This window comes from Oryzias latipes, chromosome 16 (assembly GCF_002234675.1).
Source record: "Oryzias latipes chromosome 16, ASM223467v1".
In the NCBI taxonomy this organism is placed as follows: domain Eukaryota; kingdom Metazoa; phylum Chordata; class Actinopteri; order Beloniformes; family Adrianichthyidae; genus Oryzias; species Oryzias latipes.
In genome coordinates, this window is record NC_019874.2 from 9236660 (window position 1) to 9250697 (window position 14038).

At 45.4% G+C, this 14038-nt stretch overlaps 2 protein-coding genes across 6 annotated transcripts in view; one reads left to right on the plus strand and one right to left on the minus strand.

The window, feature by feature from the left end:
- grik2 (glutamate ionotropic receptor kainate type subunit 2) overlaps positions 1-14038 on the plus strand; it is a 254054-nt gene that overhangs the window by 131814 nt on the left and 108202 nt on the right. The gene's annotated exons all lie outside the window — the stretch shown is intronic.
- On the minus strand, positions 8710-12946 carry LOC111948959. Its single transcript, XM_023964247.1, has 2 exons — positions 9740-12946; positions 8710-9473 (listed from the first exon to the last, which is right to left on the minus strand). Exon 1 carries the CDS (start codon positions 12123-12125, stop codon positions 10029-10031), a length of 2097 nt encoding a protein of 698 aa, XP_023820015.1. The 5' UTR covers positions 12126-12946; the 3' UTR covers positions 8710-9473; positions 9740-10028.

The following is a 14038-nucleotide window of genomic DNA, read 5'->3' on the forward strand; positions in this document are numbered from 1 at the left end:
CTCCAGCGCCTACTAGAGAACCAGCTTTACTGTAAAGCAGAGAAGTGCGAGTTCCACACCAAGCAGACTCGCTTCCTTGGTCATGTGGTTTCTCCCGGAGGCGTCCAGATGGACAGCGCCAAGGTCAAAGCCGTTCTGGAGTGGCCTGTTCCTTCTGGACGGAAACAGCTCCAGCGCTTTCTCGGGTTCGCCAACTTTTATAGACGCTTCATCCGAGGCTTCAGTGGCGTTGCTGCACCCCTCCATAAGCTCACATCGGCTAAGGTACGTTTTGTCTGGGATGAGGGGGCCGACAAGACGTTCACCGAGCTGAAGCGACGTTTCTCTACAGCCCCTATTCTGACTCAGCCTGATCCCTCTAAGCAATTCATCGTAGAGGTGGATGCATCTGAGTCTGGGGTGGGGGCTGTGTTATCGCAGAGAGCGTCCGATAATAAGGTTCATCCCTGCGCGTATTTCTCCCGCAAGCTCACTCCTGCGGAGAGAAACTACGACATAGGGAACAGAGAACTCCTGGCAGTAAAACTGGCTTTGGATGAGTGGCGTCATTGGTTGGAGGGGGCTGCGCAGCCGTTCTTGGTCTGGACTGATCATAAGAACTTGGAGTATATCAGGACGGCCAAGCGTCTTAACCCTCGCCAAGCGAGGTGGGCCCTCTTCTTTGACAGGTTCAATTTCTGTCTGTCCTACCGTCCTGGCAGCAGGAACCTCAAGCCGGACGCTCTCTCACGCCAGTTCCAGCAGGAGGAGGAGTCTGGGTCTCCTGCTGTTCCCACCACCATCATCCCTTCCCACCTGGTGTTGGGAACCACACGCTGGTCTCTGGAGCGGAGGGTTAAGGCGGCTGTTTCTGACCCCGCCACTGTACCAGCTGGCTGTCCAGACGGATGCCTGTTTGTTCCTCCTTCTCTGCGCACCTTGGTCCTAAAGTGGGGGCACTCCTCCAGACTGGCTTGTCATCCCGGAGTGACCAGGACCGGCTTTCTTGTGGCCCAACGTTTTTGGTGGCCCTCTATGTCCTCCGACATTAGGGCTTTTGTGGCGGCTTGTCCTGTTTGTGCCAGTGTCAAGATCCCAAGGACCCCGCCTGCTGGTTTGCTCCACCCTCTACCTGTGCCGTCTAGACCTTGGTCCCACGTAGCCATGGACTTTGTCACCGGTCTACCCAACTCCAGAGGTAAAACAGTCATACTCACCCTCATTGACCGTTTCTCCAAACTAGTGCATGCCATACCTCTGAGGAAACTCCCATCAGCAAAGGAACTAGCGGTACTAGTTTCCCAGCATTTGTTCCGCCTGCACGGTCTTCCTCAGAACATCACCTCAGATCGTGGGCCTCAATTCGTTGCTGCCTTCTGGAGGGAGTTTTGCTGCCTCCTCGGGATCAAGGTCAGTCTGAGTTCTGGTTTCCATCCTCAGACTAACGGCCAGGTAGAGCGGTACAACCAGGATTTGGAGACAACACTTCGAGCCTTGTGCAGCAAGAACCCCAGAACCTGGTCGTCTCAGCTCCCATGGGCTGAGTATTCCCACAACTCCCTAATCAACACTTCCGGATACTCCCCATTCCAAGCTGCCTATGGTTATCAACCTCCTTTGTTTCCCCACCAGGAACAATTGGCTGCCTCTTCTGGTCCCGCTGCCTTTTTGAGACGCTGTCGTCGTACCTGGAGCAGGTACAGGCTGAAGCTGCTGCAGAACCAGGAGCGGTTCACGGCTGTAGCCAATCGTCGGAGGTCCGCAGCCCCGGAGTACAAGGTGGGGGACAGAGTATGGCTCTCCTCAGCCAATGTTCCTTTGAAGGGAGGGTCCAGAAAGCTGCAACCCCGCTACATCGGTCCCTACACCATCTCCAAGGTCATCAATCCTGTGGCTGTGGAGCTGGAACTGCCTCGCTCCCTGAGGATCCACCCGGTGTTCCACGTTAGCAAGATTAAGCCTGCCAGGGACTCTCCCCTACAGCCTGCTCCAGCTTCTCCTCCTGGCCCTCGTATCGTGGATGGTGATCCGGTTTATACGGTCAAGTCCCTCCTCGCTTCCAGACGGGTGGGTCGGGGCCTGCAGTACTTGGTCGATTGGGAGGGGTATGGACCGGCGGATCGTCAGTGGATCCCTGGCCGTTACATCGTTGATCCGTCCCTCATCTCTCGCTTCCATCGTGACTACCCTGATCAGCCTCGCCCTCGTCCGTCTGGTAGCCGGTCTTAGCGGGGGGGGTTATGTTATGTGTAGGCCTGACTCCTGCTCAGCTGTCCTGCATCTCTGTTGATTTTCTGTCTGCCTATTTAAGGTGTGTTTGTTTCTGTGCTCAGTGTCGGAGCGTATTCTGTTCTTGGGCCTTCAAGCTTGTGTTTCCCTCTGGCATTAAAGCCCTTCTTTTGGAATCCCATCTGGTTTGAGTTGTTCCTGCCTGCGTCTGGGTTTTCTCCTTTACCTGACCGTAACAATTTTAAAATTAGAAATGTTTAGAAAGTGTTAGAATCAGGTCTTCAAGGCCTTCAAACACAAATCTAGAACTTAAAGTGCAACATGTGCACTCTATTCAGGGATAACTGCTGGAAACATCTAATTATAAGAGGTAAGGCCCAACATGTCTTCTCTTTTCTTTAAAAGAAAACCTGTTTGCCAGTTTACTTCTAGCTTCACAGTCAGAGCATGCTGCTCATGTTCAGCTGCAAGGAGGCGGTGTCCTGCAGACATGATGGACAGCAGGCAATCATTTATCTGGGCTCTAATTAAAAACCCCTCTAATTACATGCGGAGGAAGTGGATGTCGGTTAGTGTGATGAAATGCAGCTTTGACTTTAAAGAAAGCCTCATTCTGCTAAAAAGCTGAGCTGACATTGAAAAGATTGTCCTTTTCTGAAAGTCACCCACACATACACCTTCTCAATAAATTACAGATTTCAAGGTCTGCAGATAAAAAAGATACCCTCTTATGTTTTTTAAAGTTCCTGACTTTGCATGTGTTTTCATCCCCAGCATGCTCCTTCAGCAGGTTCTCCTTTTCTCTCAGCCCAGCAAAGGCTTAGCTCTTCCAGGTTTTGTTTTTTAAATGTGATCTCGTCCAGATTCAATCCAGTAATAATAACAAGTTAAATAAGTGTGATTTCCGTCTTCTCAATCATTCAAAGGTCTAAGTTAAATTTCTTAAATGTCATAAAAAACTGAAATGATTTATTGCGATGGGAGTGAAAATCACAACCAGTTTTATTGAGTTCAAGTCAGTTTATTTTTTAAAGTGCCATTTACAACTAAAGTCAGCTCAGACTCAGAGAAGCAAAAGAGTCTAAAATAAAATTTAAAAAGCCCTGCGACTGACTGGCGACTTGTCCAGGATGTCCCACTTGTGGACGAAGGCAGGGGGTTGGGCTCCTGACCCCCAAGTAGGACAAACGGCTTAGAAGATGAATTCATTCATTCATTTATTCATTAAAAAAGGATATTCAACCTCATGTTTAAATCTTTTTTACTCTAAATAGTTCATGCAGGCTGCAGGCGCACGGCGGTAGAGGAATTAGAACTCTTTCCTTGCAGCGAGGAGGCGATCCTGAATCCTGGCTGAGTCCTCTCAGTGTGGAGTTTGCATGAATTTTTTTCTCTCTCCGGGTTCCTCCCACAGTCCAAGAACATACTTCATTGGTTCATTAAAAATTCAAATTGTCCTTAACTGTGCATGTGGTTGTGTGGCCGATCTGTCCAGAGTGAACCTGGTCGGGCTTGCAGCCAAGCCTGCAACCTTTGTCTGAGCTGCAGCAGGTGGTGCTGCTGACTACCTGTGATTCCTACCACCTTTTTCCCCTCCTATAAACTCTGGTTCTGTGTTTTACTCTTGGCCAGAACGTCATCAGATCAACATCAGTTCATCTTTTCTCCTGCTTTATTTGCTTCTGTGTCAATTCCTCCTGAACTCAGAAGACCAACCCTGAGATCTGAACCTTTACCCTGTTTTCTGTCCTGCAAGTTACCTTCTTGTGTTTGTTTCTTCTGTGTCGCGACACAGTCACATTCCTGAACTGAATTCCTAAATTACATGACCAGTGGTCCTGAATCTATTCAACCTAAGCCAGGGGTGCCCAAATCCATGCCTGGGGTCTGGCGTCCTGCTGGTTTTCCAGAATAAACTGCCTTATCTGCTGCTGATTAACTGGATCAGGTGGGTTTTAACCAATAAAGAGCTTCAACTGGTTCAGTTGGTTGGAAAACATGAGGACACTGGCCTTCGAGGCTGGATATGGGCACCCATGACCTGAGTCGACTTACCTGAGGCTGAGTGTCTACACCAACGAACCCAAGCCCTCTTTCCCTAGTCGGCTTGCCTGAGTCAAAGCACTAGAACTGACTTACCTGAGTCTACGTTCCTGAGTCGACCCTAACCACCCTCTTGACCCTGTTTCCTTTTGTTCGTAGTTCCATCAGCTCAATAAAAATTCTGTCTGTACTCCTGGATCTGTCATATTTGGGTCATCTTTCACCCCAAACCAGGCAGCCTTCACTGGTTTGCAACCCTGTGACCCTGAAAGGGATTCAGCAAGTTCAGAAAATGGATGAGAGGATGGATAGTTTATTGTGTAATCTGGATATACACTTACTGGCCACTTTAGTAGGTTCACCTGTCCATCAGCTTGTTTACACAGCCAGTCTAATCAGCCAATCACATTGCAGCAACTCTATGCATGTAGACATGGTCAAGACGATCTGCTGCGGTTCAAAGCGAGCCTCAGAATTGGGAAGAAAGGTGACTGAATTGACTTTGAACAGGGGGCATGGTTGTTGGTGCCAGATGAGCTGGTCTGAGTATTTCAGAAACTGCTGATCTACTGATATTACCACCCACAACCATCTCTAGGGTTTACAGAGAATGATGTTAGAAAAGAGAAAATATTCAGTGAGTGGTAGTTCTGTGGGCAGAAATACCTTTTTAATGCCAGAAGTCAGAGGAGAATAGCCAGACTGGTTCCAGCTGATAGAAAGGCAGCAGGAACTCAAATAACCACTGGTTCCAACCGAGTTCTGCAGAAGACCATCTCTGAACTCACAACACGTCCAACCTTGAGGGAGATGAGCTTCAGCAGCAGAAGACCACACTGGGTGTCATTCCTGTCAGCTAGGAATAGGAAACCGAGGCTGCAATTCACATAGACTTACCAAAACTAGACAATTGGAAAAAATTGGAAAAACGTTGTCTGGTCTGATGTGTCTCCATTTCTGCTGCCACATTCAGATGGTAGGGTCAGAACTTCATCAACACCATGAAAGCATGGATCCATCCTGCCTTGTATCAACATTTCAGGCTGGTGGTATAAAAGCGTTGGGGATATGTTCTTGGCACACTTTTGGCTCTTTAGTACCAATTGAGCATGGTTCCAACGCCACAGCCTACCTGAGTATTGTTGCTGACCATGTCCATCGCTTTCTGACCACAGTGTACCATCTTCTGATGGCTACTACCAGCAGGACAAGGCACCATCATCTCATTCTTGAAGATGGATGTTAAAACTTTCTTGGCTTGAAACACTGAACTTTAAACTCCATATAGGTAGCCGTGGTACAGAGGTACAGTGGTCAACCTCTGACCAGAAGTCATAGTTTCATTTCCGATTTTGCCTTCCCATGTGTCAAAGTATGTCTTGACAAGACACCAAATCCCACAATGCTCCTGGTGGGCACTGCCTTGTAAGTGGCAGTGGAGTGTGTGAACAGGTGCTTGTATTGGTGATTTGAATTTGTGGCAGCACAGCACCTTGGGACTTAATCAAGGTGGAAAAACATTATATAATAAACCCTATTTACCAAATGACCCCATCCATTTAGGGTTCCTGCAGTTAAGAACTGGGAAAAATGTGGGGGTTCATTTGAATGTTCTCTAATTTGCCATTATTATATCAAACACACCAGAGTTACATCCAATAAGGATGAAATGCATGATGGGATTTTCCTCTCAAAATATTTTTGTAACATTCATGTTTGATCCAATTCCTTTTCCTGGTTTTGTCCATGTTCACAGAACCCGGTGCAGTGCTGGAATGAGGTCTGAGCTGAGACTTCTGTTCTCATTGCAGTTAGTTATGAGCTGTTTTCAATGACCTGACTTAATCCCATAAGCTGCTTGTAAGTGGGTTCTGTCAGGAGTTCTGATACAGTGCAGACACTGCTTTGTTTGGTGTGGTAATGGCTGCAGACAATCATCTGGCTGCTATCTCTGACACTCTCACTGGAAGCCAGCAGTCATCTTCAGGACTCATTTCCTGGCATCATTTCAGCGCATGTACACTGATGGGATGTGGAGAGACACATATTGTCATTACAAAGAAAAGTCAGCCATAGTAATGATTTTTTACACAGTCAATTTCCTCTCCTATTGAAGCACATTATTGTGACATAATTCCACGCAGTAAATGGTGAGGCATTGTCGGACCCTTTTTCTCTCACGTTGCTGCTGTTCGCTGTTTCCACATCACTTTATCCTCTCAATGCAGAGGCGTTTTAATTTGATCATGCTGTATGTGCAGACAAGGGACCACTCACAGCGCAACAGCTGAAAGCAAAAGCAGTTGCCATGGGAAAGATTTTAGAAAGAACGCACTTGATTTCTAGAAAGTGAAGATCCATCTGGAGTTGTCGCCTCAGGCAGCGTTGCAGAAATAAACAAGAACCCGGAGGCAGTCCGCTGTGCTGTGGTTCACTCTTTCATGTCTGAAAGGGTTTTATCTTTGCTTTTTCAGCTCATATTATAAAAGGACTCCAGCTAAAAGTGCCTCTTTAGAAGCCAATGAGCTGCCAGAAGCTGTTGTTTTAGTAGATAATTTTCTGTCACTAAAATTCCACTAGGCCAGAGAGGCAGCACCAGTCATAATGTCTAATCTCGATTTTCTTCCTTTGTACTTAGCTTTTGTAGGTTTTTCATCAACAAACCTTTAACTACAGGACATAAAATCAACTAAAAAAGGGATGTTGGTTTTTCTTCGGGGGTCTCTAATTCGTGCATCAGCATGAACACCATGTCTTCCCTCTGGGCCCAGATTATTGTACAAATCTGTGGAAGACTGAAATCAGATTTAATAGTTCCTTTCTCATTCTTATATGTGACAAATGCTTTAATCTGAAGCAATACATTCATTTTTGCCAACATGAAGCAAACCCTCAGACAAGTTCCTGTTACAGGGGCATGAGATCCTGGACCAGATGCTGCTTCAGCTCACAGAGAAAGATGTTCTGTTTCTCCTCTCAAAGTGTTTGAAAACAAAAGCCCAGGTAAACTCAGACAAAACATAAAATAGCATAGTTCCTGGCTATGCAGGGGAAAATATTACGTTTTTCCTCAGTTGTCACAATATGCATTAAAAATAAAGATATGTGACATCATTGAAATGGAACAAAAGGCACAGTTTTGTGACCAGCACCAACATAAGACATGCTTAAAAGGACCTACTGTATATCATGCAAAACCATTTTTTGAGCTTTTAAGGGTTTTTATAATGTTCATTTATCACAAAAAGTCCCCAAAGCAGTATTTTGATCCATATATGCATTTCCCAGTATTCCTCTAAAAATCTTCTCTCTGAGCATCAGCCCCTCCCAATCCACAAATTGAGCGGGTTCTCATATTGTGATGTCACAAAGTGAGGAACAGTCCCTTCCAGGAAGAGTCTGCGCTGCCAGCTCCGCCCCCAGGCTAACACACACTGTCACCATGGAGCTGGCGGTGATTGGCTAAACGCGTTATTTTTATATGCAAAATATGCACATCCATCTATGCAAAAGTTCAGATGTTGGTTGTCTTCGTGGAAGAAACGCAGACACGCTGCAGAGGCCGGTTTTAGGTTGACGTCATAAAATGGGCGGCACCCACAAGGAGCGAAAGGCAGAGCCTCAGAGATTGAGACGTCTTACTTCCGGGTTGGAAAATAAGTCAGGAAAAAAACGAATATTTAATAAATAATGCGATATTATGTGTGCCAAGGGTAATATATGGTGATATACCAGTACATGATTTTGTTTTCTATAAAAGACTTAGGGATTGCATGATAAAGGCCCTTTAAATTCTTGGAATGTCCTGCATAGAAATCCTCAAACACATTGAGAGGAGAAACAGGAAATCTTTCTCTATCTGTGAGCTGAAGCAGCAACTGGTCCAGGATCTCATGCCCCTGTAACAAAGATCCACCAACCAGGTGAGGAGAACACACCCCTCTATTCAGCTTCAACCTGATCAAGGCTTGAGATGAAGCTTTGTTGAAAAGCATATTCAGCAAGGAAATAAGAAAAAAGCAGTTCAACCTCTCCCAAATCTCAAAATTTTTTTCACTTAAAATTACACAAATAAAGTAGCTTTAGCCTTGTTCCCACTGAGCGGTCCAGTCCAATGCAGACCAGTCCAGTATTTTGAGCGCTTCCATTATAAAATGGACCCATTAAGCCAGACTGAACTGTACCATTTTTGGGCCTCCGTTGGTTGTAGGTCATCCATAGAAAAATGGAATGGACCGGTTAGGGCGGAGCTACTGTTGAAATCCACTGATTGGCTAAAAATCATCACGACAGAAGAAAGCTCCAAGAAAACAGCTGTATTCCTCTTCACCGCCTGCAATCTTCTCTCAAACAATAAATGCTTTGTATCTACGAGGAACCAAAAGCTAATGAGCTGCTGGATGACCTCCATTGTTGTTGTTGTTGTTAGCATCACCCATGAAGAGCTGTGACAGTCCAACTTGGAGTAGAAAACGCTCACCGGAAATGCCTGTGTAACCCTGCCTACCTGGATAACCCTAGGTGGGAGGTCAACTAAGCTCGCAATGTGAACTTCTTTCTTTATACTCAAGGTTTGTACAGGAGGAATGCGGTAGTAGATACTAATTACCCTTCCGACCCACAATAACACACTTGACACAGATCAAATTGTAGAAAGGAAAAATAATCTATATTCAGATTTTTTTCAAGTTATTCAGTACACATCCTTTCATGGAAATAAAATGTTGACATCAACATATAAATTGAGAACAAAAATTAAATTATGGGTGTGGTGTAAAAAAAAACAAGATACAATGAAAGAACCGAAAAATCAATCAATCACAACATAGAATAATATTCAGTATTTCTTAATAAATCACCGTTGGATCCAACAACACCTTAAATGGTAACTGAAAACAAATACCCTTTATGGAGTAAAGTCCTTAAATTCTGAGATCTCAGAAGAAAAAAATAGAAAAAACTGAAAAAGGCTCCAGTAATGGAGGTGGGGGGAAAAAAGAAGTGCACTTAGAAAAATTGAAAAAATAATACTTGCACGTCCTGAGACGGGAAATGAAGCTTTACCACTCCTTTGGTTTCGAAGCTGTAAGTCTGGGAAAATCAGGTAAACTTGAGTTCAGGTGGAGCCACAGCAAAAGCGTGAATTCCGCGTAGATCCGGAGGAATTCGGTCCACTCATTGAAGCACGTGTCCACTCCTTGAAGCACGTGGAAAAAACCAGCCTACACACACGTGTAAGGTAGTTAGCCAACTCAAGTTTTTTCTTTTTGCTGTATCCTCAAAAATAATATCTTGCACATTCCTACTCCTCAACATTAACAATGCAATTGTGCTTTTTTTTAAATAGAAATTCTCATTAAAGTAAACACAGAACATAAAATAAACATTTCTCTTCTTGGCTCCGTGTACGCACGCTAGCTTGCTAGCTTGTAAGCTTGCTAACTCGGCCAGCTTATTCAACATCAACTGAAAGCAACTTTAAACTCACCAAGATATCTTTTCATTCATACACACTCTGTCTTGAATCCTTAAAACGATTTTCCAGTGTCTGGATCACTGCAAAGCTGCATTTGATTTTTTCAAGAAGCACGATGTCTCGTCATCTAGCAGTGTCGTCGCAGATCAAAGAAAAACAATGAAAAGAAACTTCCTCCTTCCTTGACACTTTAGGAAACGTCTCTCAAAAAGGGTGTCTCCCCCTAGTGTCTGAGTAAAGGTACTGTACATAAGATGTATGATTGAACATCTAAACTTAATCAGGGTTACACTCTCCCCCTCTAAACCGCATAAGTCCCTTCATGCGAGCGCTGCTGGACAGAGACCTGCAGTGATTGAAGAAGTGCAGATTCTAGTTGCCTGATGAATGTGCCAACAGCTAAAATCAGTGGTTTCCCCAACTCATCATAGGTAAGTCTGCGGGGCTGACGCCTAAGCCTACTTGAGTGTCTGACCTCGGGCCCCTCTTCTTGTAGTACAGCATGTTCAGTGCTCTCAGGCTCTGAATGAGGAACCTGTATGGGTTCTGGTTCAGGGATATCAATAATGACATATGCAGAGTCCTGAGCTCCACTCTGAGAAACAGCTTCTGTGCTTAACTGTGGGGAGGTTACCAGGAACTCAGGCTGGACTACAGAACTTGTCTGAGCAGGTGTATCTGCATTCTGTAGAACCTCCGTAAATATATCAGTATGTGACGTGGCAGGAGTCTCTACTGGCTCACAAGCTCGATATTCTGGCAGTAACAAGGGACCCGTTTTGGTGAAATCTGGGACTCGTATAGCTGGGTACAGTTCATCCATACTATCTGATGAGTCACTCTCTGGGTTGCTCTGGTATCCTGGCTGGTTTTGAGTTTTTTCTGATCTAGGTCTCAGCCTTCGTGTGACCTTAACTTGAGGATCTGGCTTTGCAGCATCCTGCACAGGTAAGAAACCACACGGCAACAAAAGATCCCTGTGTAAAGTCCTGTGAGGCCCGACTCCTGTTTCAGGTTTTATAACATAGACGGGGCTATCATCAATCTGTTTTGTCACAACATGGATTTTATGCTCCCATCTATCTGCCAACTTGTGCTTGCCCCTGATGTTAACATTACGGACAAGAACTCTGTCTCCTACAAGGAGTCTGGCAGCCCTAACCTGTTTGTCAAATCTGATCTTGTTTCTGTCTCTAGACCTCTGTGCACTCTCAGTGGCCAATGAATAGCTCTCTTGAAGACGCTGTCTGAGGCTATTGACATACTCTGAGTGTGTCTGCTTATCTCCACTATCAGGACTAATCCCAAGGACAAAGTCTACAGGAAGCCGAGGCTGCCTTCCGAACATTAGTTCATAAGGTGAATAGCCAGTTGTATCGTTTCGTGTACAGTTATAGGCATCGACCAATGGTTTAACAAAATCTCTCCAGTGGTGTTTTTCTTTGTCCTCTAAAGTCCCTAACATTCCCAGGAGAGTTCTGTTGAAACGCTCCACTGGGTTTCCACGAGGATGGTATGGAGTTGTGCGGACTTTAATTGCTCCTATGACTGAACAAAGTTCTTTAATGGTTCTGGACTCAAAATCCCTACCTTGATCGCTCAACAGACGACTAGGGAACCCATAGTGAACTATAAAGTTCTCCCACAAAGCTTTGGCAATGGTTTTTGCCTTTTGGTCTCTGGTTGGTACAGCTACTGCGAACTTAGTGAAGTGGTCTGTGATCACCAATATGTTGCGTGTATCACGACTGTCTGGTTCTAAAGACAAGTAGTCCATGCAAATGAGCTCAAGAGGGTATGTTGTAGTTATATTCTCCATTGGAGCAGCTTTCTGAACAACAGCTTTCCTTCGGAAACACCGTTCACACTTCTGACACTTTTCTTCAATGTCCTTAGCCATTCCGGCCCAGTAAAAACGATTTCGAGCAAGATGTAATGCACGCTCAGCCCCCAGGTGGCCAATCTCATCATGTATGCCCTGTAGAGCTCTCTGACGAATTGATTGGGGAAGCACCAGTTGATAAACAGGTTTTCCATGATCAACCCACTGGCGGTACAGTACACCACCCCTAAGCCCCAGCTTATGCCACTGTCGCAGCAGGAGCTTCACTTCAGGGTGTTCTAGCCGGATCTCCCTGGGAGTTGGTTTTTTTGACTTTTCCAAAAGACGAATAACATGACCAATGAGTGGGTCACCTCTTTGAACATCACACCAATCTGTCAGAGTCATTGATGGCAGAATGTCTTGCCCAAAAGAATCAGGCACTGATGACGCATCGATTCCAAGTGACTCTGCAATGAGGGTGTCAGGAAAATACTCCTTCATGCCAACTGCCACATGACGCTGGCATATAGCTGAGAGGACTTCACAAGAAATGCTGGCTCCAGCTACATCCATGAGTCGGTTTTTTAGGTTCTCTATTCTCTCCCTCTCTTCAATGAAGACCTCATCTTCAACTGGAGAGGCTTGGGGTCGCCTAGACAACCCATCAGCATCACCATTCGCCTGCCCTGCCCTATACTTGATGTCAAAACTATAAGTGGAGAGGGCAGCTAGCCACCTATGACCAGCAGCATCCAACTTAGCTGATGTCAAAACATATGTAAGAGGATTGTTGTCTGTTAAAACAGTGAACTTGCAGCCGTATAGATAGTCATGAAACTTTTCGCAGACTGCCCACTTGAGAGCCAAGAACTCCAACTTATGTGTGGGATAGTTTTGTTCACTTTTTGACAATCCTCTGCTGGCATAAGCTATGACTCTGAGTCTCCCTTCTTGCTCCTGATAAAGAGCAGCGCCCAATCCTTGCCTACAAGCATCTGTATGAAGGATGTATGGCAATGTCGGATTGGCAAAGGCGAGGATCGGAGCAGATGTTAATCTTTCAATCAGCGTCTGAAAGGCACTTTCACATTCAGGAGTCCACTCATCACCAAACGGAACTTTTGAGTTGGGATCACCTCCCACACTGAGCCTTTTGTAAATTTTGCCTCTTTTCCGTGCTGGGTGATAACCGCCTGTTAGTTGGTTTAATGGTTTGGCTATCTTCGAATACCCTTCGACGAAACGCCGATAGTATCCTGCGAAGCCTAAAAAACACTTCAGCTCTTTCCGGTTTAAAGGACGTGGCCAAGTCTTCAGAGCAGAAAGCTTATCAGGATCTGTATGGACCCCCTGGGCGTCCACTACATGACCTAAGTACTTCACTGATGTTCTGAAAAAATGACACTTCTGGGAGACAACTTCAACCCATAGTCTCTCAATCGAGTGAGGACTTTCATAAGTCGAACTTCATGTTCCTCCAATGTCTCAGAGAAAACGATTAAATCATCAAGAAAGACAAGTACCTCATTCAAATGCAAATCACCAACACACTTTTCCATGAGGCGCTGGAACGTACTTGGTGCATTAGTTACACCCTGGGGCATTCGGTTAAATTCAAAGAAGCCTAGAGGGCACACAAATGCTGTTTTGTGCTTGTCCTCTTCAGCAACTTCAACCTGGTAATATCCAGACTTAAGGTCCATCACTGAAAACCACTTTGCTCCATTTAAAGCAGTGAAAGTCTCCTCAATATTTGGGAGGGCATACGCATCTTTAACAGTGCGTGAGTTCAACTTTCTATAGTCGACACAAAGTCGGATTGCTCCGTTCTTTTTCCGTACCACTACGATGGGAGAAGCAAATGGGCTCTCAGACTCTCTGATAATCCCTGAGTCAAGTAGTTCTCTCAGATGCTGCTTTACAGCTTCCCTATCACATGGGTGAATGGGTCTTGACCTTTCTTTAAATGGGGTTTCATCTTGCAACATAATGTGATGTTTGACTGCGGTAGTGTGTCCGTGAGTCAGATCTTCCATCGCGAAAACCTCAGAAATGCTGTTCAGCTTCTCTGTGATGCGTACTTTCCACTGTTCAGAGACAGGGGAATCCTCCAAGTTAACCTTAAGCTGACTAGGGAAGGTTCCTCTGGGAGCATGCTTATCAGAGCCAAGTGGTGAGACACATTGAGCTGCTGATATTTGAGCAAGAATCCTCTGTGGATGAAGTGTTACATCATGTTTGCTCACGTTACGCAGAACAATGGGAACCTTACAACTAGCTTCACATGCAACATTCACCAGGGCAGGTTCGAGAAGCACACTACCTGGCAGCGAATAACATTCATGCGGCTCAAGTACAAAGCCAGCATGCTGCAGAGCTTTTCCCACCCTAACAATGCCGGTAGTACAAAGTTTCTGTTGAGCAGGAATGATGAGAGGTTTCCGCCCTCGCAGTTTAACAGAGTGGGAGCACTTATTGGTCTCATG